The sequence below is a fragment of the Lucilia cuprina genome, chromosome 5, assembly GCF_022045245.1.
Source record: "Lucilia cuprina isolate Lc7/37 chromosome 5, ASM2204524v1, whole genome shotgun sequence".
Classification (NCBI taxonomy): Eukaryota; Metazoa; Arthropoda; class Insecta; order Diptera; family Calliphoridae; genus Lucilia; species Lucilia cuprina.
In genome coordinates, this window is record NC_060953.1 from 68,093,341 (window position 1) to 68,119,351 (window position 26,011).

General features: G+C 33.0%; 6 protein-coding genes across 18 annotated transcripts in view; 3 read left to right on the plus strand and 3 right to left on the minus strand.

Moving 5' to 3' along the window:
* Positions 1-950: 950 nt before the first annotated feature.
* Positions 951-2,584, plus strand: LOC111683319 (pyrimidodiazepine synthase). The gene is made up of 4 exons (XM_023445379.2): positions 951-1,121; positions 1,318-1,901; positions 1,987-2,108; positions 2,330-2,584. The coding sequence occupies exons 1-4, from the start codon at positions 1,094-1,096 to the stop codon at positions 2,358-2,360; spliced, it is 765 nt and encodes a 254-aa protein (XP_023301147.1). The 5' UTR covers positions 951-1,093; the 3' UTR covers positions 2,361-2,584.
* Positions 2,585-2,817: 233 nt separating this feature from the next.
* On the minus strand, positions 2,818-8,957 carry LOC111683320. Of its 5 annotated transcripts, none has more exons than XM_046951757.1 (8): positions 8,753-8,957; positions 5,395-5,492; positions 5,217-5,334; positions 3,706-5,148; positions 3,588-3,637; positions 3,422-3,520; positions 3,175-3,362; positions 2,818-3,119 (listed from the first exon to the last, which is right to left on the minus strand). In XM_046951757.1, exons 2-8 carry the CDS (start codon positions 5,469-5,471, stop codon positions 3,082-3,084), a joined length of 2,013 nt encoding a protein of 670 aa, XP_046807713.1. In that variant the 5' UTR covers positions 5,472-5,492; positions 8,753-8,957; the 3' UTR covers positions 2,818-3,081. The 5 variants fall into 5 exon arrangements, with proteins under 5 accessions (XP_046807713.1, XP_046807712.1, XP_046807710.1 ...); XM_046951756.1 differs by having other exon boundaries at positions 3,175-3,359; positions 3,588-3,640; XM_046951754.1 differs by having other exon boundaries at positions 3,588-3,640.
* On the plus strand, positions 5,688-6,867 carry LOC111683318. Of its 2 annotated transcripts, XM_046951759.1 has the most exons (4): positions 5,688-5,928; positions 5,992-6,124; positions 6,181-6,578; positions 6,641-6,867. In XM_046951759.1, exons 1-3 carry the CDS (start codon positions 5,766-5,768, stop codon positions 6,542-6,544), a joined length of 660 nt encoding a protein of 219 aa, XP_046807715.1. In that variant the 5' UTR covers positions 5,688-5,765; the 3' UTR covers positions 6,545-6,578; positions 6,641-6,867. The 2 variants fall into 2 exon arrangements, with proteins under 2 accessions (XP_046807715.1, XP_023301146.2); XM_023445378.2 differs by lacking the exon at positions 6,641-6,867 and having other exon boundaries at positions 6,181-6,588.
* A 1,113-nt stretch (positions 8,958-10,070) lies between the features above and the next one.
* Positions 10,071-12,857, minus strand: LOC111683308 (pseudouridylate synthase 7 homolog). Its single transcript, XM_046952040.1, has 6 exons — positions 12,658-12,857; positions 12,415-12,602; positions 11,947-12,349; positions 11,509-11,872; positions 11,247-11,438; positions 10,071-11,175 (listed from the first exon to the last, which is right to left on the minus strand). The coding sequence occupies exons 1-6, from the start codon at positions 12,777-12,779 to the stop codon at positions 10,240-10,242; spliced, it is 2,205 nt and encodes a 734-aa protein (XP_046807996.1). The 5' UTR covers positions 12,780-12,857; the 3' UTR covers positions 10,071-10,239.
* A 429-nt stretch (positions 12,858-13,286) lies between these two features.
* On the plus strand, positions 13,287-14,559 carry LOC111683317 (negative elongation factor E). Its single transcript, XM_023445377.2, has 4 exons — positions 13,287-13,463; positions 13,526-14,040; positions 14,104-14,270; positions 14,335-14,559. The coding sequence occupies exons 1-4, from the start codon at positions 13,383-13,385 to the stop codon at positions 14,409-14,411; spliced, it is 840 nt and encodes a 279-aa protein (XP_023301145.1). The 5' UTR covers positions 13,287-13,382; the 3' UTR covers positions 14,412-14,559.
* Positions 14,560-15,362: 803 nt separating this feature from the next.
* The window catches only part of LOC111683316, a 36,445-nt gene continuing 25,796 nt past the window's right edge, over positions 15,363-26,011 (minus strand). For 7 of the 8 annotated variants that reach the window (XM_046952053.1, XM_046952051.1, XM_046952049.1 and 4 more), the window contains 4 exons: positions 19,453-21,403; positions 19,178-19,380; positions 18,892-19,119; positions 15,363-17,902 (listed from right to left, as the gene is read on the minus strand). In XM_046952053.1, coding sequence (XP_046808009.1) covers positions 15,592-17,902; positions 18,892-19,119; positions 19,178-19,380; positions 19,453-21,403 — 4,693 coding nt within the window. In that variant the 3' untranslated portion in view covers positions 15,363-15,591. Of the gene's footprint in view, positions 17,903-18,891; positions 19,120-19,177; positions 19,381-19,452; positions 21,404-21,881; positions 25,465-26,011 lie in introns of those variants that run through there. The other variant, XM_023445376.2, reaches the window with a different exon arrangement.

Genomic DNA, 26,011 nt, shown 5'->3' on the forward strand with positions numbered 1-26,011 from the left:
TTTAATCGTTTTTATTAAGAATATCAGGAATGATAATTGCTGGTCCACACTAGGAAACTTTTTTTGGGAAACTTTTGATTTTGCGTGAGAGAGAAAGTGAAAGAATATCATTAATTTCTCTCGCAGTACTGAGTTTCCCGTTTTCGAAAAGACCTGGTTCACACTACGAAACTTTTCTTGAGAAGCTTTTGATTTTGTGTGTGAGAGAAAGAGATGGTTGATATTTCTTTCTCTTTCTCTCGCACACAAAATCAAAAGTATCTCAACAAAAGTTTCCTAGTGTGAACCAGGTCTTATTCTTTTCATTCGTACAACAACAAATCAATGCAATTAACTCGTATTTTTTTAAACAAAGGTTTCTATGTGTGGACATTAGGGAAACTTTAAAAGAGAATTATGAAAAAGTTTCTCAACAAAAGTTTCCTAGTTTGGACCAGGTCTAACTAAACTATAAAAAATATCCAAAAAGCTTTTGGATATTTCCCTGGATAATAAATGTGTATGTACATATGTATGGGGCCATCCCAAAATGGAATTTACTGATGTTTTCGTCGATAGTGGAAAAATCATTAAAGTTCAAACAAATCAAATTAAAATTAAGATATGTTTTATGTTGTTAACTTAAATTTAATATCACTTTTTCTCCACATAAGTGAAATTTAACTAAAATACTTTAATTTCCCATTAGAAATTAATGATATGTTTATACTTTTTGCTAATTTTTCCATTATATAAAGGTAGCTTGTCGTCAGTAGTGTCAATTGTAAAATTCATATTACCGTTGCAATGTTTGTGTCTTTTATCTTTTGTATAAAGAGTATTGCCATTCAATAATAATAAAATCATACAACTTAGACTGCCATACGTTTGACAGTTTTACCTTTGACATTTACTACCAAAAAAAGATCTGGCAATTCTTTTAAACAAAAACTCTATCTAGTTGGCAACACTTTATCTGATAAGTGAATTTTTATTTGCAAAAAAACATATTAGAAATTAATTTTAAAGTGCCGGATACTTACACATAAATATTTTAATATTGACGAAATATTTAACTTTTTTTTCCAACAAAATACTAAAATCTTTAACAATCATGAGTGGTGGAAAACATTTGGCAAAAGGTAAAATTAATAAAAACTAAAGTAACTTTGTGCAAAAATTTAATTTGGCAAAAAAAAAATGTAGAAAAACAAGTATTATGACAAAATTCTAATTTTATATTACACTTGTATACACACTTAATTATTTTTTGCTTATAAACCACAAAAAAAAAAATACATAAAAATGACTCATATTTTTTAATTGCTTTACAAAAAGGCTCTTCAAAACCTGAACTTCCTGATGATGGTGTTTTACGTTTGTATTCCATGCGCTTTTGTCCCTATGCCCATCGTGTGCATTTAGTTTTAGATGCCAAAAAAATTCCTTATCACAGCATTTATATTAATTTACACGATAAACCCGAGTGGTTGACTGAATACAGTCCCTTGGGCAAAGTACCAGCTCTACAACTTGTTACTACCGAAGGAAAACCGGCTTTAATTGAATCCTTGATAATTGCTGAATATTTGGATGAAATGTATCCAGAACCTAGACTCTTCCCTAAAGATCCTTTGAAAAAGGCCCAAGATAAAATACTTATTGAACGCTTCAACTCTGTTGTAAGCGCCATGTATAAAATATTTGTCAACACCGAAGTATCACCCGGTGCCATAACTGACATATCCACTGGTTTGGATATTTTCGAGAAAGAGCTGAGAGCACGTGGTACTCCCTTCTATGGAGGAGAAAAGCCCGGCATGTTGGATTACATGATTTGGCCTTGGTGTGAACGTTCGGAAATGATTAAATATCTTTTGAATAATAAATACGAAATGGATAAGGAACGCTTTGAACAATTGGTATGTTTTTATCTCGTACACTTATCTTAAGGATATATGTATTACTATTTGTTTTTTTTTTTTTAATCTTTAAAAATTTGTTTAGCTTAAATGGCGTGACTTAATGATTGAAGATGAAGCTGTTAAATGCTTCTATTTGGATGGTGAAACCCATGCTAAATTCATGAAAACTAGACGTGAAGGCACTCCTGACTACGATATGCTTGTGTAAGCTTTTTATACAATTTTCCATATACCATATTAATTAAACCTTATTAATATTAAACAAATACTTAAATATGTACTAAAGCGAAATTCTTACAAAGAGTTTCCATATCATACTCTCAAATAAATGTCCCCAATAACTTGCCTGGGCTTACTAATTAATTAATATTTTTCTCATTACATTTTTCTTTCTTTTTTTCTTATAATTTTTTATTTTGTTGCAGAAATCCCACTAAACGTCAACGCACTTGCTAAACAGTTTCTCTCCTACCCTTTTCATAGTACATATTGAAAAAAAAAGTAATTTCTGTTACGTTTGAAACGTAATTTATTTAAGAAATAACTTTTTACGCAACTGGCATCTATTATTTTATCTTTTGTTTGTACAGGATATTTCCATGCTTAATTATTTTTATATTATTTTTCCAAAAAAGTAATAAAAAAAACCTATTTTTTACCTAAGTGCTAACAGCAACATATTAAGTAAGTGTTCTAAATTGGCTTTATTTAATTGAATACTAAGTGGTAAGGAGTTAATTTTAATTAATAAATGCAAGTAAAATTAAATAAAAAGAAAACATGGAAGACGAATAAACAACTTGACAATGAGAAAAATGTTTTTGTACTTAATTGGAATACTTTTCTTCATTCAGATGAAATCTGCCTGTCACTCAATAAAACGAGAATTTATAATTAAAAAACAAATTTCTAATTAAAATATTGAAGAAAAATGTCGAAGGACTTTTATTTTAAAATCTAATAAATATTTTGTTTTAAATTGTGTTCATTTATGTATTAATGAAGCGTTGTCTTGTATTCATTTCTTTAAGTTTCATTCCTTTAAAATTCGTTTAACGATTTCGTTCGATCTTTCAACACATAATCGTAATTTTGATTAAATTTTGTTTCTTTTTGGTTTTGGTGTATAGGCCTCGTTTATAAAATGATCATAAGTTGTTACGCCACCTCTGCTATATTAAGCTGGGGATAAGGTTGATCTTAAATAATCTGTAACTACATAATATTATAAACTACCTATAATAAAAATGTATTGAAATGCTAAACATACCTGTTGAGGCCTCGTGTCTTGTTTGATTTGGTGAAGTGCATAAAACGGAAGTACTGTTAGATAAATTGGAATTTGTGCTGCCATTTAAAACTTGTGTTCTTGGATGTTGCGGTTGTTGCTGCTGCTGATGTGGTTGACGACTGGAGTTTAGCTTTTTATGGTTGTTACTGGATGAAGTAGATGAACTACTTATAGGAGGAGAAGGAATAATTTTAATTTTGAAAAATGCTAACCTAACATAACTTACTTTTTTTCTTTATCTTTTTTATTATTAAACATGGCCAATTCGACTTCAGTATGTTGACTACTCATATGACGCACCCATTCAGCAGGTGTTTCAAAACGCCTAAAGAAAAAGAACAGAAATATTAATTTTTAACTTTAATTTTATCTATATTTTACTAAAAACTTACGTAGTACAAAGATCGCATTGCAAACAGACATGATCAGTTGTATTTTCCTGCTGCTTTAGGATAAAAATTTTAAATATTTATTAAAAATTTTATATTTTTAAGAATTTAACAAATTTACCGATATTCGTCGTCTCTTTTTTGGCACATAGGATTTTGAAAGCGTGGGAGCTTCACTGCTGGTGGAGGCATTGAAACCCGACGAACATGGAGTTGCTGTATGCGTTTCCAAATGTCGCACTAGTGAGGCTTTATCCTCACACGTTTTATTACAAATGTCACAGGAAAAGTACCGATCGAAATCATTTACTATCGGTGGTTGTAGAACAGAAGATGGAGCTGGAGCCAATAATTGGCGACAATCGTTTTCCATATTATGGATGGAGGAAGAAGGAGATGTTTCAGTTTTTATATGAGTTGCTTGAAAATTTTCAACTTTACTAATAATTTTACTTGAAGACTCGACATTGTTTTGATGCGTTAGTGCAGAAGAGGATGAAGGTAACCAATCAGTGGGTTCCTCTTTAATAGTGACAAATGGTGTGGGTTCTTGTTGTATATGGTTAGTAGGTGAATCTAAACGACCAATTTCATTCACACTCCCACCGCCTCCGACGCCCTCTATTCCGCCACCTACTACATTTTCACGTATGATGCTATGTTTGGTGTGCGCTATATGAGAGATATGATTTGGATAGTGTTCTGTAACGGCATAGTCATGAATAATATCCGAACGTTCAGCTGGAAGACTGGATCTACGCATTTCATGTTCGTATATGCGAGATGAATCCTCTTCTTCTTCCTCATCTCTACAATCATTGGATGTATGCCGTAAATAGTTCTGTTCTTCACATCTGTCTAAACAAGATTTTCGACACAAAACCGTTGGATCATCACTTTGACTACGTTCTCTTCGTAAAATCAAAGGCTGAAGATTGTCAGCCACACGTGGACAACTATTGCAGCCAATTTCATTGCATATGGAAGAAGGAGCTTCACTTACACCGGTATTTGTGGGCAGCGAATCCTGGGAATAATCACCCGGATCTATAGCCACCTGTTTATTTACAGTTATGCCACTTGAAGGTGGTTTCGTTACTCCAGCGGTTGAGGAAGCTAATGTACTCAACGGCTTCGGCGACTTTATTATAACTGGGCTGTCTTTGGGCATTACTGAAGCGCCTAAACCCCGTGAATGCTGTTGCTGTTGTTGTTCCATTAAGTATCTTACTGAAGTGGGTCCACTATTCATTGGCATACGGGTAAGATTGTAAGACGATGATGGATTTGCTGACGATTGGTTGTCTATATTTCGATTTTGTTGCGGTTGTTGTACAGTCGAATTGGACGTGGTGTTCGTAGAGGTACGACATAGACCACGAATCTTTAAGATTTCGCCACCTCGCAAAACCTCACTCAATATATCATTCGATACAGTGGCCTCGCCCACATACATGTACTGCACCAATATTTGAATGGCACGATGACTTAAATCAGGTGGGAGTACAATATAACATATGCCATTATTGGTTATGGGCGAGGTTTCAAAAATGGTGGAAAAGAACTAAAATCAAAGAAAATTTTCTTAATAGAAATAAGTTTAACTCATATGTATGTTGTTGTATAACTCACCTGACTACATGAACTTAAAATAAATTTATGGGCTGATATACCAACAGTAGGCATGGCGTTAGCAATAGATCCAGTAGTATTGGAACTATATAAGACAACATCTGCGTATTTTTCATTTCTGTAAATTAAAATATTATAAATTTAAATTCCCGCCTTTAAAAAAACATATTAAACATACTTGTATAATGTTGCAACCGATGAATTCAAGTAGGATAAATGCGAATCCCATTTAAGATGATAGTTTTCTGCAGTCATTTTGTGAACTTACATTGGAATCTAAATTTTTTTAAAAAATAAGGAAAAGTTTACATTTTAATAATTTTAAAATTTGTAACGTTATTTTTAACTATTTTAAGCGATTTTTTTACATTCATTGGATTTCTTCAAAATCGCTACAATTATTATCTATTTTGATAACAAACAAAAAATATTTCAATCTGGCAACTCTTTCATTTTGTTTATGTTGGTTTCTCTTTTTCTATTTCTTTGCATTATTTTTGCGTGAAAAATTATCCTAAGCTACAATTCTTAGTTTAAATTGTTGAAAAAATGTCAGTTTTTCACACGGATATAGATTTTGATAGTAAATTAATTGATTTGGTGCGTGCAAATCCCATACTATACGAAAAGGATTTAAGAACTACACCGTACATGGACATGAAAAAGAAATTTGAGCTATGGAGCCATATAGCTACGTCCTTGAATCGCGACAGTAAGTAAAAACTTTAATTTTAGCAAACAAGCAATTGTTAATATGTACTATTAATTTCTGCAGCAAAATACTGCATTCTGAGATGGAAAAGTTTGCGCGCAAAGTACAGAAGAGAAATGGTTAAATTGGGCAAAGAGTCCGATTGGGTTTTATTTGACGAAATGAAGTTCATAGAGAGACACATTAGATACCAATCGTAAGTAAAATTTGGATTTTTTTGAAAAAGTTTAAACTATATTGTCTTTATTAAAGAACTCAACGTAATCTAAAAAGTCCGGAACATCAAACGGTGCCAGTTAATTACAGTAATATGGATGCTGAACAACTCATAGAAGAAGTTTTAGATGATGATCCCTTGCAGGAGGCAATGGATGAACAAAATAGCACTTTTACGCCCTTTAAAGACAAATCCATAAACTCTCCTCCTGCTAGTATGGAAGCAAATAAAGCCAGCACTAGTAGTCATTATATGGGTACTATGAAACGAATTGAGGCCTTGCTGGAGGGCTTAGGTGACCATAATAGATCTAAAGCGGAAAAACGTATTGTGGCTTATTTGTGCAAATGCCAATTGAAATCATTAAATAATGAAGATGTGGACGATATTGACATATAAGTGGAATAAATAATATTAATAAGCAATGTTTAAGGTAAAAACAACAAATAACATCAATTTCATTTAAAACAACAATTACTATTTGTTTTCAATAAGGTTTAAAATATTTCTGTCTATTGTAAATATGACATGATGTATCAAATCTGAAGATATATATCTAGGCATCTATCTATCTATACTACTTTGCCAGTGCATCAGCACGGCATTCAGAGGATACATAATTTAATACATACCAGGAATATCAATAAATTTATGGGGAAAACTTGAAAAAAGAATTGGATATTAGCAAATATCATTGCTTTCCATAACTTTCGAAAGGAATAGAAAACAGAATGCAATTCTTCTTTGTAATAGAATTAAATATTGTATTGTAAACGTCTTTTTGCTTACTTGTATGTATTTATTTGTAGTACGCAAATGTATATATTCCATTTGGAGTACGCAAATAAACTCTGTATCGTTATATCCCATAATAATGAAGAATATTTTGTATATTTGCAGACCTTTTTTTTTATAAATATCCAAAATCTATTCAAAATTTTATATTGATACTAACTTTTTTAACGTATCCATAAGTACGCAAAGTAAGCTGTAAATATAGATTTTTTTTTTTTTTTTTGATTTTTAGATGGATTCCAAAAATGTAACAAATTAATGCAAGTTATCTCAACCTCCAGTTATCGTTATCTCATCCTTTGGTTATCGTTTAATTTTTTATATGAAAATTTGCCAGTCATTGAAGGAAAACCTAATTATTTTGAAAATTTTGTATGTTGAAATTCATTAAAAAAATGGAGAAAATCAATAAGAAATGCGAATTATCCAGTTGGTTAGTCTAAAAAGAATATGTATGTTACATCTTTGTCATTGGCGGGACTGTTGTTGCTCCTCTTTCAGAAATTCACTTTGATTTTTCTTGATGTAAGGATTTCTTGATTTAGAGCAATTTATCAGTATTAAATTGAGTTTCGAAATTACAATTTTTTGTTATGCCGTTCTGGATTTTCTTAATTTTATGCTAAACTAGTGAAGTTTATAGGCACGTTAAAACAAAAAAACAATTTAATCAATATATTGAATTCATTATTTTTCCTTTTCAAGAAGTTACAAAATAATTGAATGAAAAATTGCATGATGGTATCTCTGCAAATCGAATGGACGACAACAATGATGTGTATTTTGTTTACTTTCTCTCATTTTGTGCATTTTATATGTAAAACTATTTTGAGTTTTTTGTGGTTAATATTATTGATTTTGTATTCCTCCTCCATTTAATTTTTTGTTACTCCTCCTTTGCTAAAATTAACATATTGACAAAAAGCTTGTTAACCCAACTACAGCAACGGTCAAACACACTCTCTTACATATTTTTGAGTACATGTACATATATTACATACTTGTAATAAAAAAATTACGAAAATAATGCAAAATTTATTGAAAATTGTTTGTAACAATCTAGTAAAAATATGAAAAACAAACTTCTTTCAAACCAATACATACCTTCCAATCATACTCATGCATACCTACATATGTATGTATGTAGGTGCTTTTGTATATATCAAAACTAACAAACATCCTTGTTAAGTTGTTTTTTTGCATAAACTGTAGAAATAATAAAAAGGAAAGCCCACTAAACAACACAACAACGATAATAAATATAGTTGACTTTATAACAGTAAAAACACTAAACGCGCCATACTAATACACAACTTACAAACAAATATACATACACATATGTACGTACAATGTAAAAGAGAAACACACCACAAATTCATACATATTACATACAGACAAATAAATGTACAAATATACAACCAAACAGCAGTAGCAATAGGAAGAATAGCAGCAGAGGCAACAGCACCCTTTTTTACGAGTCACTAACAGTACAAGTGCGAGACATTAACACAAAATTATTGATTGATTTGAAACCTACCAAAAAATCAATAAATTGCAAAAAAAAGTAAAAATAAATTTACTTATACATTTGAAATTGTTCATAACATTTAAAACAGTTGCTGATATTAGTTTAAACTTTGTAAAATATTTTGTTGTTTGTTATGTTTTGTTAATAATTTGTTGTTAACTTTTAAATTAAGCGCCAGTTTATTAATATTCTAAATTTAATTTTTATACACCAACTTTTTTAACAGATGTCTATTATAATTTCTATATAGTTTTGTTTTTTATTTAGTAATAAATGAAATTCACCTTGTTTATTTTGTAGTCAAAAAACTTTACCGTTAAAACTTATTTATAATTATTTTGTGATTTTTAAAATGTTTTTCTTTTATTTTAAATGTTAATTTAAACTTTTTCTTGTTTCTTCTGTGTTTTTACTGTGTGTATTAAAGTTTAAACTTCGTTGTACGTGCGTGCGTGTTCTGTTCGACAGTCAATATAAAAATGTTTGAGAGTCCTTGCTGTTGTGTAGTTTCTTTCTTTAGTGGTAAATTATTTTGCTTTTTCTATTTTTTGTGTTTTTTTTTTTTGTTGTATTTCTGATAGGCAATTGCTCCTGTTCAAGTGCTCTGGGTTGATATGTATGTATGTGGGGTATTTGTTTGTTTGCTGTAATAACATTAAATATATTTTGCGCGCTTTTGCTCTCTTGTTATATGTCTCTCTGTTTATGTTTTTTTTCGTATTTTGCTCTCATCAATACGTTTGTCAGGGAAAAAAAGCGGACCAAAAACACCCATAAACAAAACTCATTCACAATTTCATCATTACAAATTCATTGTTTAATGTTTTCTTTTATTTTTACTTACATGTACATACATACATACATACATACATACATATATGTATGTAAATATGTAAGATGAAAGGTAGTTGCATTAAGTTTAAATGTCTGTTGCTTTGTATATTTCTTTTCAAACAATTTGTTTGTTGTTTTATCGATTAAAGGTGCGACAATATGTTATTTCCTTTGTTTAAACTAAATACGTTGAGAATTGTTATCATTCCTTTATTTATTAAAATACTTACTTCAATTTTATTTCGAAATGTTTGGATTACCGTTGCATTTAACATCCATGTTGAATTATATTTGATTGATTTGGCAACCTTGTTTATTATTAAAATTATGTGCGAAATAGAGAAAGCAATACATTTGTTTTTGTTGTCTCCCTGTAGTAATAGCAAAATAAGTTTATTGTTTGTTATTCATACGCTCAGTTGTCCGCCTAATAATAATTGATTTTTTTATTGATCCATTATTCAGTGGGTGGGTGGTATTAAAGTGTATGTAATGTACATATCTAAATTTTGCGCAAATAGAGCAAGATTATAATTTTATAGTGAACAATTCTACATATTTAATAATTTTTACTTTTAAAGTAAAAAGTATATTTTTGTAGAAATTTATTTTTTTTTCCGAAAATACGTTTTTTTTGGAAATTGTATTTAAATTTTTAAAAGAACTTTTGTTATAGTACGAAAATTCAGGGAATAAATTACCATTCTGTTAGATTTCTAGCAAAAAATCATTTAATTTACCCAAATTTAAATTTTTCTACATAGGGAATATGTTTTTTATCAGTTTATTAGTAGGTTATGAAATTGTAAGGATATTATAGTAATAAAATTTCAGTTAGGTACTAAAAATATTTAATTTCATTGATAACTTATCAAAAACTAAAAAAAATTATCGCTTTTATTATACAAAAACTATTTGTATATGATGAAATTCTTAGCTATTCATTTATTGTTTCGTTATCTTTTACCAGCTTAGCTGGTTGAACTAAATCGTCTTTATCCACATCATCAGCTTTTCTTTTTTCACCAACTGCCGGTGATGTCTCCTCTGTTTGTTTAACCTCTTTATTCTGATCATTACTTACATCATTAGTTACGGCAATCTGTTGCGTTTCTTCATTCTCATCAGCTGTTGACTCCTTTAAAGCTGCCTGCTGAAGTATAGTTTGAGCCGCTGCTGAGGTATCACGTTTCAGCAATTCTCTTAACATCATTGTAGCATATGCCGCTGGTGGCAAACAAAAATCTAACAATAAAGCTTCGTATTTACCTTCATTTCCCTCTACTTTGAAATCTTCAACTTTTTTGCCCTTTAACAATTCAAAATCTGATAAAATTAAAGTTTCCTCAGGTGTTGCATAAGATCTAATTTCCCAAGACATATCTTTAGGTTTGATAACCAGTTTACGATAAGCTCCTGCCATGGCAAATGTTTTTACATTGTGTTTTAATTTTTCTGAAGAAAGATCATATTTTTCCAATTCCTCTTTGTACCAATTACCTACCACATTTTCAGGATAAGTGATATCGTGGCCTGGTAAAGGTAATACTACATCATAAATGCTATAATTACCGCTGGCTATATCTTCTTCAGTTAAGGGTTTAACTTTGCGTTTGAAGACAGATTCAGAAGTTCCTGCACCTACCTCTGCAGACATTTCACTTTCATTTTCCGTGGTTTTTTCTTCGTTGTTTTCTTCAGTTTCGGGCAATTCTGTTGCTTCCATTTCTATATCTAATTCATCTTTGTTGCGATAAACTAAATCTCCTGGCATTAGGGTTAGACCAAATTCCTTTATACGTCTTGAAGCCATATTGTTAAAGATTAAACTTTGAAATGCATGCGGATATAAAAGTAACATATTGCGTGGTATCTAAATTGTTATAAAAGGAAAATACCTATTAAAGAAACATTTTTGTATTTCACTGCCTTTTGAAAACTTACTTTTCTTAAAGCTCCTGCGTAATCATTTTCTCCATACTGGGCCAAACCATCTAATAATTTCTTTTCTATAAAGCGATCACTACGGAATTGTGCCGCTGCTGCTCTCGAATCACGATTTTTCCACCACATTTCACGTATACTTTTGAGGAAAGGTATATCATTTTCACGAGGTTTCAAAATTAATTCACAGGCCTTAAAAGTATATTAATATTTATATTTTTAAATATAATTTGTTATTTTTTTAATAAATTATAAATATTACCGTTTTATAATCAGCCTTTAATAAAGCTACACCAATTTCATGGGTGGGTATGGTGGAACAGTTGCCAAACCTTTGCAAACCAAAATAATTAATAAAACCCTGCTCTTTAACATTCTTTAATGAGCTTTCTATGTGCTGCTTCTCACCGTTTAAATGTCTTAATGCAATACGAAAACGATTTCCTTTTAAATCACCCAATTTTAAAACATTTTTGCTAAATTCAAAATTGCCAATTTTAACGCCATTTAAAAATTTTACTGTGCCCACAATTTGTCGGGGCGTACGCTTTTTAATGCAAAACTTTTGTGTAGTTTTAGCTCTTCTGTCTTTGGTGCCACAATAGTTGACTTGTGATGGTCTTAAACTGCATTAAGGATGGAAAGAATGAACATTTTTATTAAAGTTATGATGGTAAAATATTTAACATTTTGTATTTACTTTAGTTTATTGGCAATTGATGACGCCACCTCACTTGTATCAAGATTCTCTTTGTGCACCAAAAAGTGTACATATTCCTCGGGAAAGGTCCATTTATTACGATCCCTTCCCTTTGATTTCATAACGCGTATGAACTTTTTATCTGCATCAGTGCTTCCTGCTTGTTCTGCACCTACGGTAGAACTCACCAATTTGTTTTCATAAAGTTTTTTAATCACTTTGTGAATTTGGGTGCGTTGTTCCTTATCCAATTTCGTTACATCGATATAAATAGCGGAATCTTCCGGTTTCTTATTGTTATCATGTTTAGCTTCTTTTAGATCGTTGATTTTTTGCCAAACTTCTTCATTGATGACCGTTTTAAGTTCTTCCTTGGCATTATTTACTTCCTCCACACTTAATTCTAATCACGAGGAAATCAAATTAATAACATGATGTTAATAACTACACATTAAAATGAGTTTTTACCTTCTTCTTTTTGCTCTGGTATAGTTAAATCAGTTAACTGCAAAATTTGACCCCTTAAATCGATTTCATTGACATGGAAATCGGAGAAACGTGATTTTAAAATTCCTGTAAATCCCTCACCAGCATTAACGTACTCCGTTATACCGACCTGATCTTCTCTTAAATTATCTTTAATCGTAAATACTGGCCTAGTAGAATAATAAATTAGTAATTATAATTTGCAATTATTTACAATGTTATTACTTCTTTTTGTTGGCAAATTCATCGTTGCTACGGTTCCGATTATTAAAAGGCTTTTTGTTATCAGACTTGTGATAAGGTTTCCTATGATGGTTATTAAACTTTTTATTAAATTGTTTGCCCATTTTGGAAAATTGTCTGTGATTTTATTAGAATTCTGTAACAAGGAAAAACGTGTTGAACATTAGAAAATAAACAAGAGCTTAGTGATGATAAAACCTTTAAATCGGGTATATTTTGCCGGTTTTTTATTTGTATACATTCTACAGAAAGTACTTTTACCCGCTTTATATATCTCTAGTGATGAATTTTTAATGTTGCCACTTTATATCTTTAATTAATTGAATATATTTTTAAAAATTTAATAAAATGTGTAAAAATCTCAATATCAGATACGACACAGCTAACCGTACAAAATATATAATTACATATTTTTCAATGATCAAAGAAAAATATAAATTTAATAATGATTTAAAGAAAAATTTATTACAGATGGCATCACACTATCCATCACATCACACAAGATGGTATCATTCCCACTACAGCTGTCAAAATTCAGAAAAATTTGGCGTTTTTATCAATATTCTAGCGGTTTTTAGTTTAATTTATCTGGTAGCACTTCATTTACGTATTTTGTTTTTTTCTTTTTGTCAAAACAATAAATTTGTTGAAAAAATCCCATCAAAAATTGAAAAAAAGAAAATTGTTTAAGTTATTAAAGAATAAAAATGGTTTATATACATTTTCCTTCTAATCTAACCGAAGAGGAACATATGCTTCAAGCTAAATATCAAAAACTAAAGAAAAAAGTAATTTTTATAAATTTCACTCACACAAAAACAAATCTTGTAAGAATTGTTATTTGTTTCAGAAAAAAGCTCTACAATTAATGAAAGCACCCAAACAAGAACCGGAAAAGCCGACATTAAAACGTCCCACAGATGCTCGTGATGCTAGGGAAGTGGCACGTAAACTTATCAAAAGTGGCGCTATACCAGCAATACAGAAACAACAAACAAAACAAGACCAAACTTCATTCAAACGCCCTAAAGGTCAGGAGAGAAAACGTCCAATACCAGAAACTTCAGTGGCCGCTTATCAGCCTTTCTCGTCCACACAAAATGATGTCGCCCAGGAAACAATTATAAGTGAAATTATTAAAGAAGAACCACGTATGCAAAATTTATATCAACATTTTGCCACGGAGCGTGATCGTGAGGAGCGCGGCTTAAATGATAAAAGTCCTTTGGATCCTAGTCAGGGTGATAAGCCACGGGCTGGTAACACAATATTTGTTTCGGGTAATAAAGTAACCGAGGAGTACTTAAAGAAGACTTTCAATGATTACGGCACTATTGTCAATGTTTCGATGGAAATTGAGAAGGGGTATGTAGATGATAACTGAATACCAAAGACTCGTAATACCTACAATATTTGTTTATATTATAGACGTGGTTTTGTTACTTTTGCCAAACCCGAATCTGCCGATAGAGCTATAGCGGAAATGCATGGCAAAAATGTAAATGGCATTAGTCTTCAGGTACAATTGGCACGACGTCAACCACAAATTGAACCTATAAATGATGCTTCATCCTCAGCTGTATGGTCTTCTATAGGTAAGATGATTATTTGATAAAGTGATTTATGTTTTTTCAATTCTGTTTTTTTTTATTATTTTAGCTGCTAGTAAATCTCAAAAAGGCAGCCATAAAGACAGACGTGAAATGGTTCAATACGATGAAGACTTTTTACTATAATGGAATTTTTCTTTAGTTGGTAGCGTTCATTTCATATAAAAATCTCATACAATCACCTTACAAAATAACATACTTCATATATCAAGATTAATATTATTCAACAAATTCAAGATTAATAATGAAATCCTTTTAAGAAAGAACAAGGTAATGATTTTTAATTTTTCTTATTTATTTTTTATTTTTGGATGCAAATTAACCAACCAATAATGAAACAAAAAACTGACATGGTGTTATTTTTGAGGGTATGTTGCGATGTCTTTTTTATAAAATCTGAAAACAATGTAGGTATCGGAATAGTTTAATCGAAATGGATTTATTAATAAACATTAATATATCCTCTCATTCATCTCGTTAAAAACTATATTTAATAAAAAGTCTTTGCATAAAATTTACATAATAAATACAATTTTTTAAAATTTTATTTCCAATTTTTATTTTTGTTTAAAGAAATACAAAAATTTCAATAACTACGGTTAATCATTTTTTTTATTTGTTTTTCTTTAACTTTAACAAATAACAATAAATTAGGGCAACAGTTTTGTTTTGAAATTAAAGAAAAAATATATTTTGAAAATTATATATAAAAAGACAATATTGATGAGGAAAAAAATAAAATAATAAAAATTGACCCTTAAATATGTGAAAAATAATAAAAATAAAATATAATAATTTAAAGTAATAATAAGTATAACAATATGCATTAATAATATTAGATTAGATAATAGATAATGTGTTGTAACATAAAAATATTAGAAAAATTATGAACTCGTTGCCACAAGTAGCAAGTAAATGTTACGTGTCGTAAAAAATTTTCATTATTATTTTTATTTTGTTTGTTTCTGGTAGAAAAATCTGTTGATTGTAAAAAAATATTTTGTTTTTATTTCTACGTAAATGTCGTTAATCTTGGTGTTTTTATGCAATTGAAAGTGAGTTTTTTTATTTGATTAGTTTTTAAAATTGTTGCTGATTATGACGATTCTATCTGTTGGATTCAGTATTATGTTTAAGGTTGTAGTAAAAAAAGAAGAGAGTAATAAGTGTACAAGTCTATGATCTATTCACACTCCGTTAAAAGGCCACATTAATTGTATCAACATAATGTTTGGATTTTATTATTTACCACTATGGGAAATCCAGAATTGTGTCATTGTCTTAATTACATTAGATAAATATAAGACTAACGTCCCTCCTGTCCTGGTGGATTAAAGTAATCCCAGTGATGGGTGTGGACACTACGACCAGTCATTAAGTACAATAAAACAAAAAATGTTATAACTATGAAGAGAACGACCAAAGCTGGAACTTGTCTGTTGCGAATATCGGTGGGTTCTACTTCGACTCCTTCTTTGGGTTCCTTGCCACGAATGAAGTCCGTTAGTTGGTTGATGATTTTGCAAAGGGAGAGACTGCAGGCTGTAATGAATTTGCTTCCGGCTTTGGTAACACTTTGGCTGTCATCGGAGGAAGGTGTGCGTGTGCTGCGGGTGCGGCGACGATGATGAACTTTTTCTTCATCTTCACTAAATTGTTTATCTTCGACTTCTGAAGAGGAAGAACGTCTGTGGTGACGACGATTACGTTGAGGCGGTCTGACATCCAAGTTGGTGTCTTCAGCTGCTGCAGCAGCTGCCCTATGTAGATTGTAAAAGGCCAATGGAGCCAGAGATTGCAAGTATTCAGCTGTAGGAAAGACTGCAGAAGGCAGAGCTGTAACCGTTGCAGTATCCAATGGAGTCGTTTGATCTGTTTGGGTTTGTTCATCGGCATTGGGAACGGTTGCTGTAGGTTGTGGTACTTGATCCCGTAATCGTGGTGGTTTCGGGGGAGGAACAATATCTCTTGCAGGACTAGAGCTTAAGTGTTCACTACTGTGTTGTGGACTAGTTTGTGTTTCGGTAGTTAAATGTTGTGAACGCTCTTTCTGACGCACTTGTTCGACAATATTTTCAATCAGGCCTGGAGGCAATTCAATATTTTGTACCACTAAGTTGCCAGATTTACACTCTAGTTCATCGGAACTAATTTGCTGTCCGTGTAATTGTGAAACCATTATTTGACCCGCTTGTAAAGCATGAACTCGTAGACGTTCAACTTCTAGATCACCTAAACGTGCTGGTAATTGTTGTTCTGTTGGCAATTCAGCCTTAACAATGGTTTGCATCGGTGCCAAATCTTTAGATGACTCAACAGGTTGCTCTACTTTGGGGGAGGGAATTGGTAAGGATGTTGATTCTTCTGGGGTGGGGAATACTTCTTGCTTTTTAACTGAACTCTCTGTTGAAGAAATTTGTTTAACTTCTACTTGTGGTTCTTCGAGTGCTGGATGTGGGGGTGATTGTTCTATGGCAGTTGTCGATTTTCTACGTGGTGGTGGTTGTGGGGGTTCGACTTCCGGTATTTCTACTTCGGATATGGTTAGTTCTTCTTCTTCCTTAATTTCACTTAAAATGCTTTCGTCTCTAAATTCACCATCCGATAGTAGTTCATCCAAATCAGAACGGGGTTCTTCTTCTCTATCGCTTGGTTCGATTTCTCTATCACTAACTTTAATTTCCTCCCGAGAAACAGAAGGTGAGGGTTCTTGAGAGGTTGTTTGAGTTTCCATCAATTCTCGACCTATAGCATCTAATTCATCTCTATATCTTTGCAAAGTTCTCTCTACTTCTTCGTCGGTTTGTTGAGTTTCTGGATCTGACGTTAAAACCCCCAAAGCTTCATCTAATTCAGTAGAACTGGGAGCATAAGAAGCTTCACTTACAGCTAAATTACGATAATCTTCCTTAGTATCAGACACACTATGTTGAGAACTATCAGTTAAAAGACCTTCTCTGCGCAATTCTTCTTCTTCTAATTCCAAATCATCAATTGGTCTAACTACCAGAGAAGCTTCAACTACTTCAGTATTATCTTTTTGTATGGGTGTTGAGGACTGACGTTCCACTAGTATGGCGGAGGGTGTTTGAGGTCTACTTAATGATTTTGATCTATCAGCCTGAGAAGAGGCTCGAGATCTCTCTGAAAGACTTCTTTGATTGGCATCTCGGAAACGTTGTAAACCCTTGGCCAACTGCTCACTATCTATAACTTGATGGTTGACATTAAGTTCCTTTTCCAGTTCCTCTTGCAACAGTTCTTCAACTGTTTTTGTTAAACGTACTCGGGGCTCAATTACCTTCATGTCATCGGTTATCTCGAATTCTTCACAAACGAAATCATCTGGCAAAGGATCTGTTTGAGTGCACGCCTCAACTTCTTCAACATGGATGTCAGACTCGTCTGTTTTGTCGAAATTGCCATCAACAACATCTCCACTATCATATGAACGATAATCTTGCAATGCCTCTGATCCCTTACTGGCCGATCGTTGACGTTTTTCCCTGGGAGGCCTGGGTGGTGGTGGCAAAGGACGATATTTCATTTTATTTATAACTTCACCTGATTGTAAGTTACGCTCAATTACACCGGGTTCTTCATAATCGTCTTCATAACTAAAACAATTAATTGAGAATTATATATTCATAATATTTTCATTAAAAAACATATAAACATATGACTTTCACCCGCTTTGAATTCTACAGACTTTAACTTTTATTTTAAATGCAGAATCCCCTGCAAGTGTAAATCATAAAATATATTCAAATTGTAACTCAATACATGCCAAATTTTTAACGAAAAAACATTAAATTATAAAATCATACCAAAAATTAAAAAAAGCTTTAATTAAAAATAATAATAATCGGTGATCATGTTTATTGCTGTCTTTTTGTATTATGTGAATAAATTAAATTAAAATATTTAATTAAAAATTAAAATTAATCAAAAACAATAATATTGTGTGTTAAATAATCAATGAAATAACAATTAAATGCCTACGAAACTTACAATGAAAACATCATTAACCAAATATTTGTTTAAATAAAATTTGGATCAATAGAATAGGTTGCAATATAAATGTTTCCTTAATTTTTTTAGTTGATTTCTTATTTTTTTTTGCAATCGATCGTCAACCAAATTTTGCAAATTAAAACAAATGGTTACCATTGATTTCTAATATTTTATAGTCAGTAGTCTAAATTATTTGTCAGTCTCCATCATTTATCCAAATTTTATTGAAAATTGTAGTACGAATTAAATATTTATATTGCATAATTCCCCAGCCTTTGTGTTGTTGTGTTTTGTTTTATTTTGTTAAATACTGTGAACCATACCAACAAATGTGGTGAATATGAATTTAAACCAACCAATAAGATACCCAAATCGATCAACTGACTAATTGATTGATTGTATATAAAAATGTGTCTTTGTAAATGATTGTAAAGAGAAGACTCTAACGAAAAAGTATTACCAGAGTAATAATTGTTAAAACAAATTAATTAAGCGAAATAAAATGAATTAAACAAAATTAAAACAATTAATTTGCGGCTTTTTGTGTTAAAAACAAATGCGTTAGCAGCTCCTCAGGCGGTAAATATCTTACTTTGGTTGAGCATCTAAACTTAGGGCAGATTTACGTCCTGACACTATTCCCACATCGGAGACTGGTGTGTAACCTCTTGGAGGTGGTGGTCTTTCTGGTGGCGGTGTGCTTCTCTTAGTTCTCATATTTGGCATTGTGGCGAAACGTTCACCAGGAGAACGTGCAAATTTCTTGCGTCTAGCTGGTGGTGTTGGTTTTGGTACTGCTTCCTTGCGTACGACAGCATATCTGAAAATAGTAGCTATTATTAGAATTGATCATAATGGAATTTCTTGCTCTCAATTACCCATCATTTTCCATCATATCAATGACGAATTTTTCAGTTTCCTGGACATCTTCATTTTGCTCAAATGAAATGGCACCTCGAGAATGACGCTCGTCTAAATCATAATTCGATACGGATTTACGTGTTGATCCATTGTCAGAGTATTTTTCCGGTGTGGCAAGTGGTACATGATGATACTCATGTTCAGTGCGATAAACAATTACCTATAAGATATTAAAAAAAAAAATTGCTACATCATTTCACATAATTGCATTTTAAATTTTTATTAAACATACATCTTCCGTTGGCTGCAAAAAGCTATTCGACACCGAGCGTCCTCCAAAACCATTAATATAGGAGTCTTTATCCATTGATGTATCGCGACGTCTCTTCTGGCGTCTGGGCGGTAATGGTTGATCATGTTGTTGTGGTATATTCTCCTTTTCCGACATATTCAAATCATTCCAGGCACCATGTTCATCCCTAAGCATGGGTGATGGATCACGCAAATATTCTTCGTCCATATATTTTCTGCTATCAACATCTTGACTTTCCATGGAATATTTGCTACGACTTCTTCCCTTGCGCATCGGGCGTCTGGGTGCTCCAAAGTAATCACTACCATTGTGTGACATTGACAGATCATCGCCATAATCGCTTCTCTGACCATCGAAGTCTTGCGATACGTTGTCGGGTGCAAATGTCTTGTGTAGTCTACGCGGTTTTGGTGGTGGTACATCATAATCACCATAAGCACTAGTTTGTCCCACATGTTCCAAAGAATTAATGGGCTTATCGTAGTCATCTCTGAAGGCATTTCTTATATATTGATTGATTTCAATGTTATCTTGGGAAATGCCACGTTTACGCAAAAAGAATTCGTCATCACCAATTTCCTCTAGCACAACTTTTTTGCCGGAACTAGCTGTTGATTGAGTTTCCTGTGTACCCATATCATCAGATTGATATTTTAGATAACTGGCTTCTGCTTCCCTTTCTGCCTTACGGAGCAAGGTGTTTTTCTGTATATCCTTTTCTGTCCAGCCAACGGCTTCTTTGCTGTCTTCAGATCTAACATCAGAATCCTGATGGGTCATTGGACGTCGTCTGAATTCTCCCGAACGTAAATTCGAAATTTCATGTATGGCACGATTTTCTTCATCGAATTCGGCAAATTGTTTGTTGTCTGTTACTCCGCCCAATATGCCTAAATTTCTTTCTTCACTGACAGCGTCTTCAAGATCCTCCCTCATACGTCGCTCTAAGGAAGATTCGCGGTCGAAGCTTTCCTGTTCGCTACCATAACGTCGATAACGAGAACCTTCACTGTCATTATAACTAACATCTGAGAACTTGTCAGCCCAACGAGAACGCACTGGGCCGGGACCACGATCTCCTTGTGGAGTACTGGAAGACTCTAATGAGGGTTGTGTTTCTGTACTTGGTATAACACTCGTAGCTTCTGTAGCAGTTCCGGTGCCAAATGAAGATTCCACTTCGACCGTTTTCTTTTTTCGTAATGCTCTTGGATATGTACCAAAGTTGAATTCAAAAAGTTTCTTATGTGTAGCTGGTGCTTCGGTACTTTTTTGTCCAGTTTCCGTCACTTCCGCGTCCAATTCCTCATCAACATGGACAGCATCTGATTCTTTGAGAGATTTACTTCTTCTCAACTTAATATTCGTCATTTTCTCGGGCAATTTAAATTTACTCATATCGGGCTTACTAAACTTAGTAAATTCGGGACGTTTGAAATCTTTAAATTTCGACATATCCGGCCGTTTCATCTCGGGCATTTTTAATTTCGAAAACTCGGGAGCCTTAAACTTTTTACGATCCTTGGCTTTAGGACTACCTGAAGGTATTTTCTTTGGTGCCGGTTTTAGTTTTGTCTTAAGTTTTCCAGCTTGATTTTTAAAACCAGCTTGCATTCGCCTAGTTTTATCTTGGGCCGATGCCATAAAACCTTTCTTTTCCGCCTTTGGAAGCTGATCATCTTCTATGGCAACATCTTCAGTTTCCATTGCCTCAACATCAATTTCCATTTGAGGTGTTTTTTGCGTTGTCTGCGACTGGGTTTGTACTGATGAAAAGTATCGATCTTCCAGATCCTTCTGTATATCCTCTGCCTGTTTCATGGTATCAACTTCATTAGTTGTCGTTTGAATTTCATTTGGAGATACTTCCTTAATATCAGAAGATTTCTCTTCTGTCGAAGGTGTTCCAATGGGTTCGTATTCATGTTCGCTACAACGAAATTTAGAAAATTATAACTTTTTGAAATTGATTTCGCATTTTCGATTTAAACTATGTTTGTTATGTCAAAACGTGTGAATTTTAATTTAAATCGAAATTATGAAACAGTAAGCAAAGTAAATATAAGTGAAACGATTAAATAAAAAGTGATTGTTGTATGTATGCTTTAGATTTGTATGTTAATGTGTAGATTGTTTAGATTATGAGTTTTAAAATGTTGGCTATAATCAACCCAATTTCGTTTGAAATTCTACAATAGTTCAACTAGGAAGAATAAAAGCTACAGGTTGACAATATACATATATACATACATTTTAATACATATATTTTCTTATGTAATTATGAAATATGTTGGAATGGAGGGGATTACAATCTTACTCTTTACTCTCAATTTTATTATTTCTCTAATTGGAAAAGTACCTAAATATGACAGTGCCTTTGTGTTCATTTAAATTAAACTTGATCTTACCGCGAGAAATATGTTCTCTCCAGCATATCTTGTTTAACTTGACTTTTTGGCATAGTAGCACTTTCGAATTGACTTAAACGCGACTTACGTTCGTCAAAATTAAAACTAACTGTTTTCGTCATACGAGCCATTGATAGATTGTCTTGTGAACCACCTAAACGATGTCGATCAGTTGATTGAGTTCGTCCATCGAAAAAATCACCCGTCTGATCCTTGTACGGCAATAAAGGGCGCTGTTCAGATGGTGATCTCATACCATGCACTGGCATACGCCTATCAATTGATGAACTACGATTTATACTTCCACTACTGTCCATCATAATAGCCGCAGAGAATAATGGCTTGCCGTGCAACTCAGGATGATGATGTATTGAAGGTTCCTTACTCCAACCCCTCATTTCTAAACCACGATCTTGACTAGACAACTGTGATTGGCTAGTACGTTGGTCAGCCAAAAATTGTGAACTACCTTCGGCGGAACGTCCTATTATTACCGGGACGAACGCTTCTCCAATGTTCATGGATACCCGATCGGGCTCAGTAAAATCTTCACGACTACTAAATGATTTCGGTACAGAAGGTGTTTTGCTGAGAGAGGGTGGTTGTTGGGCAGGAGGTTGCATTTGTTTGACCGGTTTGGCCATATATTGATCCATTTCGTCGACTTTAAGTGAAAACGTTTCCACCACTTTAATGGACATTGGCTCAGCCTGTGATTTATTTGTGACAGCTGCATTTGTTCCAGAAACTACTGAAATTGCAGTAGGTTTTTCCTTGGAGAACATTGACATAAATTTGCTAGAAGTAGGTTTTGCTGGCGAAGGCGATTTTTCTCGCATAGGTGATTTTTCTTTGGAAAACATTGATGAAAACTTCGAACCGTTTGCAGCCGGTATTGGTGACGGTGATTTTTCACGTATTGCTGACTTTTCACGTACTGGCGATTTTTCTTTGGAAAACATTGACGACAATTTCGAAGTTCTTGAAGGCGGTGCTGGAGAAGGCGATTTTTCACGCATGGGAGATTTATCTCTAACATTCATAACTTCATCCATTTCGTCTTTGGGTTTTGCAGAGAAAAACGTTTTAAATTTTGTTGTGTAAGAGGTTTTCGATGCGTCTTCCATATTATTATTATTATTTGGAGCACTTTTTTTAGTTCTTGTGGGGGATGACTGTCTTTCCGGTGAATGACCACGTTTGAGTTGTTGATAATTTGCATCTGGAAGTTGAAGGTTATCCATAGAAAGATGACCCATTTGCCTTCCAGGAGATCTCCCACGGTTGTTAATTTGTTGGTTGGCGGCATTACTGTTGTCGGTTAAATATCTGGATGGTGACGCTGAACGACTTCTGCCTTGTCTTTCTTGTCTAGCAAGAGAATCCAAATATCTTGTAGGTGACTTTGCTCTACTTCTCGCTTTTTCTTCCTCTTCTTGGACCAGTTTATCAATGTCCACCATCTTAAGTTCTGTATTAATATCAATACGAATTTGTTCTTCTAAATTTAAGGGTTCAACCGGAACTTCAGTTACTAACGGAGGACTTAAGCGCTGTATTTGGATATTGTCTCTTATGTCAACCAAATTGCGAGAGGATTGAATGGCTTCCAATTCCGCGACTGTTTGTTGAAGAGGATCCATTTGTTTTCCTGTTGCGGTCAAATTAGCATTTAAAGGTTCAACTATAGTAGACGCATCTGGAGAGGTTTTATATTTAGACATGTCGATAGGACGGTTTTGCGGTAATATAACTCCAGTTGATTGGTAGGACATAAGATTGTCTCTACTTGCATCTGGTCTCATATAATCTACTGACATGGGTGGTTTGGCATTACGGAAATCAACACCTTCAGTTGGTGATGACGATATCAATGGAGTTAATTCTCTAGCAGTATGATCTATAGTGCTTGTTTGTGCTCCTTGTGGAATTAGTTGGTCAACTGTTGTAGTGCCGTCTCCCGTTGTCTGATATTTAGACATGTCAATAGGGCGATTTTGTGGCAATATTTCTGCTTCACCTGCAATATACCCTATATTTTCTTTATTTTCATCGGGTCTCATGTAATCTATAGTAGTAGGTGGCTTTGCCTTTCCATAACCAAAACCTCCAGGTGGTGACATTGATCGCATAGGTGTAAAATCTCGTGAATAAGATCTTTGTCGATCAGTCACTGCCTGTAGAGGAGGAGATCTAAAGTCACGTGTAAATGAAGGAGGTTTATCTGATGTTTGAGGCAATGGTGTAGGATTGATGACATTTATTTGCGGAGAAAATGTTGAAAGATCCATATTGGATGATCTTCGACTGCCACTTACTGAACGCTGCTCACGGCGACCATATGGGTGACGTGGAGGAGCAATATTAATATCAGCCACATATAGATCTTGTTTGGATGGAGAACGTGATATGCGTCTTAGAGATCTAACACTGTGCATCGAGAGAGTTTCAGGATCTTTAGCTAGTCTATCTACTGAGGTGAAACGTTGTCTCTGTATACCCGGCATACTATGAGGATCATCATCGGAAATGCTCCGCACTACTAAACCTCTAGTTCTTGCCGTTTCTTCTAGTTCTGGATATTTCTCTACAAAAGATATATCAACAGAAGCAGAAGCTTGATCCCAAGATCTATGTTTGCCTACACTTCGCATTGATAAACGTTCCGGTTCTGGTTGTGTGATACGATCTCCCGCCATTAGCCTACGATCTGACATCGGCTGAAAAGGTATTGTGGGTGAATGAACATTTCTATCCACCATGCCCCCACCACCGTCTGGTAAAAATTGAGGACATTGCTCGTCATGATGAAAATCTAATTTGGAGGTTGGTCTTGAGTCCACCGGATTAATGCGTTCTGGAAGCAAAGAATCGCATTGAAAATATTGACAGGCACAACGTACATCTAAAGTCACCCCACTTGAACTTTCATTACGCGACACAAAATGTTTTTTTTCGATTGGCAAAGCACCCACAGATGCCGATCTTCTTGTACTCATAATGAAAATGAAATAAAAAGCTTAAAAAGCTCTATCGCTGTTCTCTTAGCTTTATGTGTGTAAAAAAGAAGAAACGTTGAAAATGTTAATATTGTCGTTTGGATTTTGCAAAAAAAAAAAAAAAAAAAAAAAATATTATTTATTTTTTGTTCCGTCTACATATAATATTTGTATTATTTATATTCGTTAGTTTTTGCGTTGGTTAGGTTGGTTGGTTCGTTGCCGTTTGTCGCTTGTGTTTTCTTCTTATTGAGGCTATTTTTATAAATTTTCGTCGTATTTGCTCCAAGGGTGAACATTAATTTTATATCTGTTTTCTAAATTATTTTCTTTTTTTTTTTTCTTTAAATTTCATAAGATAAATCATTTAAACACACACTTATTTGTTTTCTTTAGATAACGGTTTGTTTTTCTTTTTTCCCGTTAATTTTTTTCCCGTTACACTTTATCTATTATTAGCTGAATTAGCTGATTATGGAAAATTTGATTCATAATTTCGAAAATTGAAAATAAATTTTATATTCAAGCGTTTATGCCCATCTTAATCGCTGCAAATATCGGCCAGGACTGAAAGCTTTTTTCGCAAAATCAAAAAATTCAGCAACATTAGAAAAATCAAAAAGCACTTCAAATATTTCGTATTTTTGTCGTCGTTGCGACGTCCGTGTCTATCTGTGAGTTATAATAAATAAGTATGTACGAATAACAATGTAGGTTTGTATATTCTCGGTATTTTCTCCTTAGATACGTATGTATGCATGTATTTTCATGACAGATCCATTCTTTTATTCTATGTTTACTTTACATTATAACACATTTTTGTCACATTTATTTCACATCAATTCAATTCATTTCAACATCATCGTTATCATCTTCATCATGATTAAAGCCAAAAGCATTTGTTGAATGAATATACATTGATATTTTATTTATTTAAGTATTTTTACAAATAATTTACTTGTTAATTTTGGGATAAAAAAATATATATTTTAATTTCATTCTTTTGTTTTAAAATTTATGCCAAGTGACCGACCACCAGAATAGATTTTATGCAAAATAAACATGTCTAAAAAGAAATTCTTTTTAGAATATTAAGGTGTTACACGGTATTTGTTGTAATGAGAATTATTG

What these genes read in the sequence shown, in the direction of transcription:
- LOC111683317 (XM_023445377.2), top strand. Translation starts at nt 13,383, where the DNA reads ATGGTTTATATACATTTTCCTTCTAATCTAACCGAAGAGGAACATATG. An exon ending in ATCAAAAACTAAAGAAAAAA is followed by an intron (nt 13,464 to 13,525) that starts GTAATTTTTATA and finishes TATTTGTTTCAG; the next exon opens with AAAAAAGCTCTACAATTAAT. An exon ending in TCGATGGAAATTGAGAAGGG is followed by an intron (nt 14,041 to 14,103) that starts GTATGTAGATGA and finishes TTTATATTATAG; the next exon opens with ACGTGGTTTTGTTACTTTTG.
- LOC111683318 (XM_046951759.1), top strand. Translation starts at nt 5,766, where the DNA reads ATGTCAGTTTTTCACACGGATATAGATTTTGATAGTAAATTAATTGAT. An exon ending in TACGTCCTTGAATCGCGACA is followed by an intron (nt 5,929 to 5,991) that starts GTAAGTAAAAAC and finishes TAATTTCTGCAG; the next exon opens with CAAAATACTGCATTCTGAGA. An exon ending in AGACACATTAGATACCAATC is followed by an intron (nt 6,125 to 6,180) that starts GTAAGTAAAATT and finishes TCTTTATTAAAG; the next exon opens with AACTCAACGTAATCTAAAAA.
- LOC111683308 (XM_046952040.1), bottom strand. Translation starts at nt 12,779, where the DNA reads ATGGGCAAACAATTTAATAAAAAGTTTAATAACCATCATAGGAAACCT. An exon ending in GAATTTGCCAACAAAAAGAA is followed by an intron (nt 12,603 to 12,657) that starts GTAATAACATTG and finishes TTATTCTACTAG; the next exon opens with GCCAGTATTTACGATTAAAG. An exon ending in ACGCAGGAGCTTTAAGAAAA is followed by an intron (nt 11,176 to 11,246) that starts GTAAGTTTTCAA and finishes ATAACAATTTAG; the next exon opens with ATACCACGCAATATGTTACT.
- LOC111683319 (XM_023445379.2), top strand. Translation starts at nt 1,094, where the DNA reads ATGAGTGGTGGAAAACATTTGGCAAAAG. An exon ending in TGGAAAACATTTGGCAAAAG is followed by an intron (nt 1,122 to 1,317) that starts GTAAAATTAATA and finishes CTTTACAAAAAG; the next exon opens with GCTCTTCAAAACCTGAACTT. An exon ending in CCTGACTACGATATGCTTGT is followed by an intron (nt 2,109 to 2,329) that starts GTAAGCTTTTTA and finishes ATTTTGTTGCAG; the next exon opens with AAATCCCACTAAACGTCAAC.
- LOC111683320 (XM_046951754.1), bottom strand. Translation starts at nt 5,471, where the DNA reads ATGACTGCAGAAAACTATCATCTTAAATGGGATTCGCATTTATCCTAC. An exon ending in TCGGTTGCAACATTATACAA is followed by an intron (nt 5,335 to 5,394) that starts GTATGTTTAATA and finishes TTTAATTTACAG; the next exon opens with AAATGAAAAATACGCAGATG. An exon ending in CAATGCGATCTTTGTACTAC is followed by an intron (nt 3,521 to 3,587) that starts GTAAGTTTTTAG and finishes CTTTTTCTTTAG; the next exon opens with GCGTTTTGAAACACCTGCTG.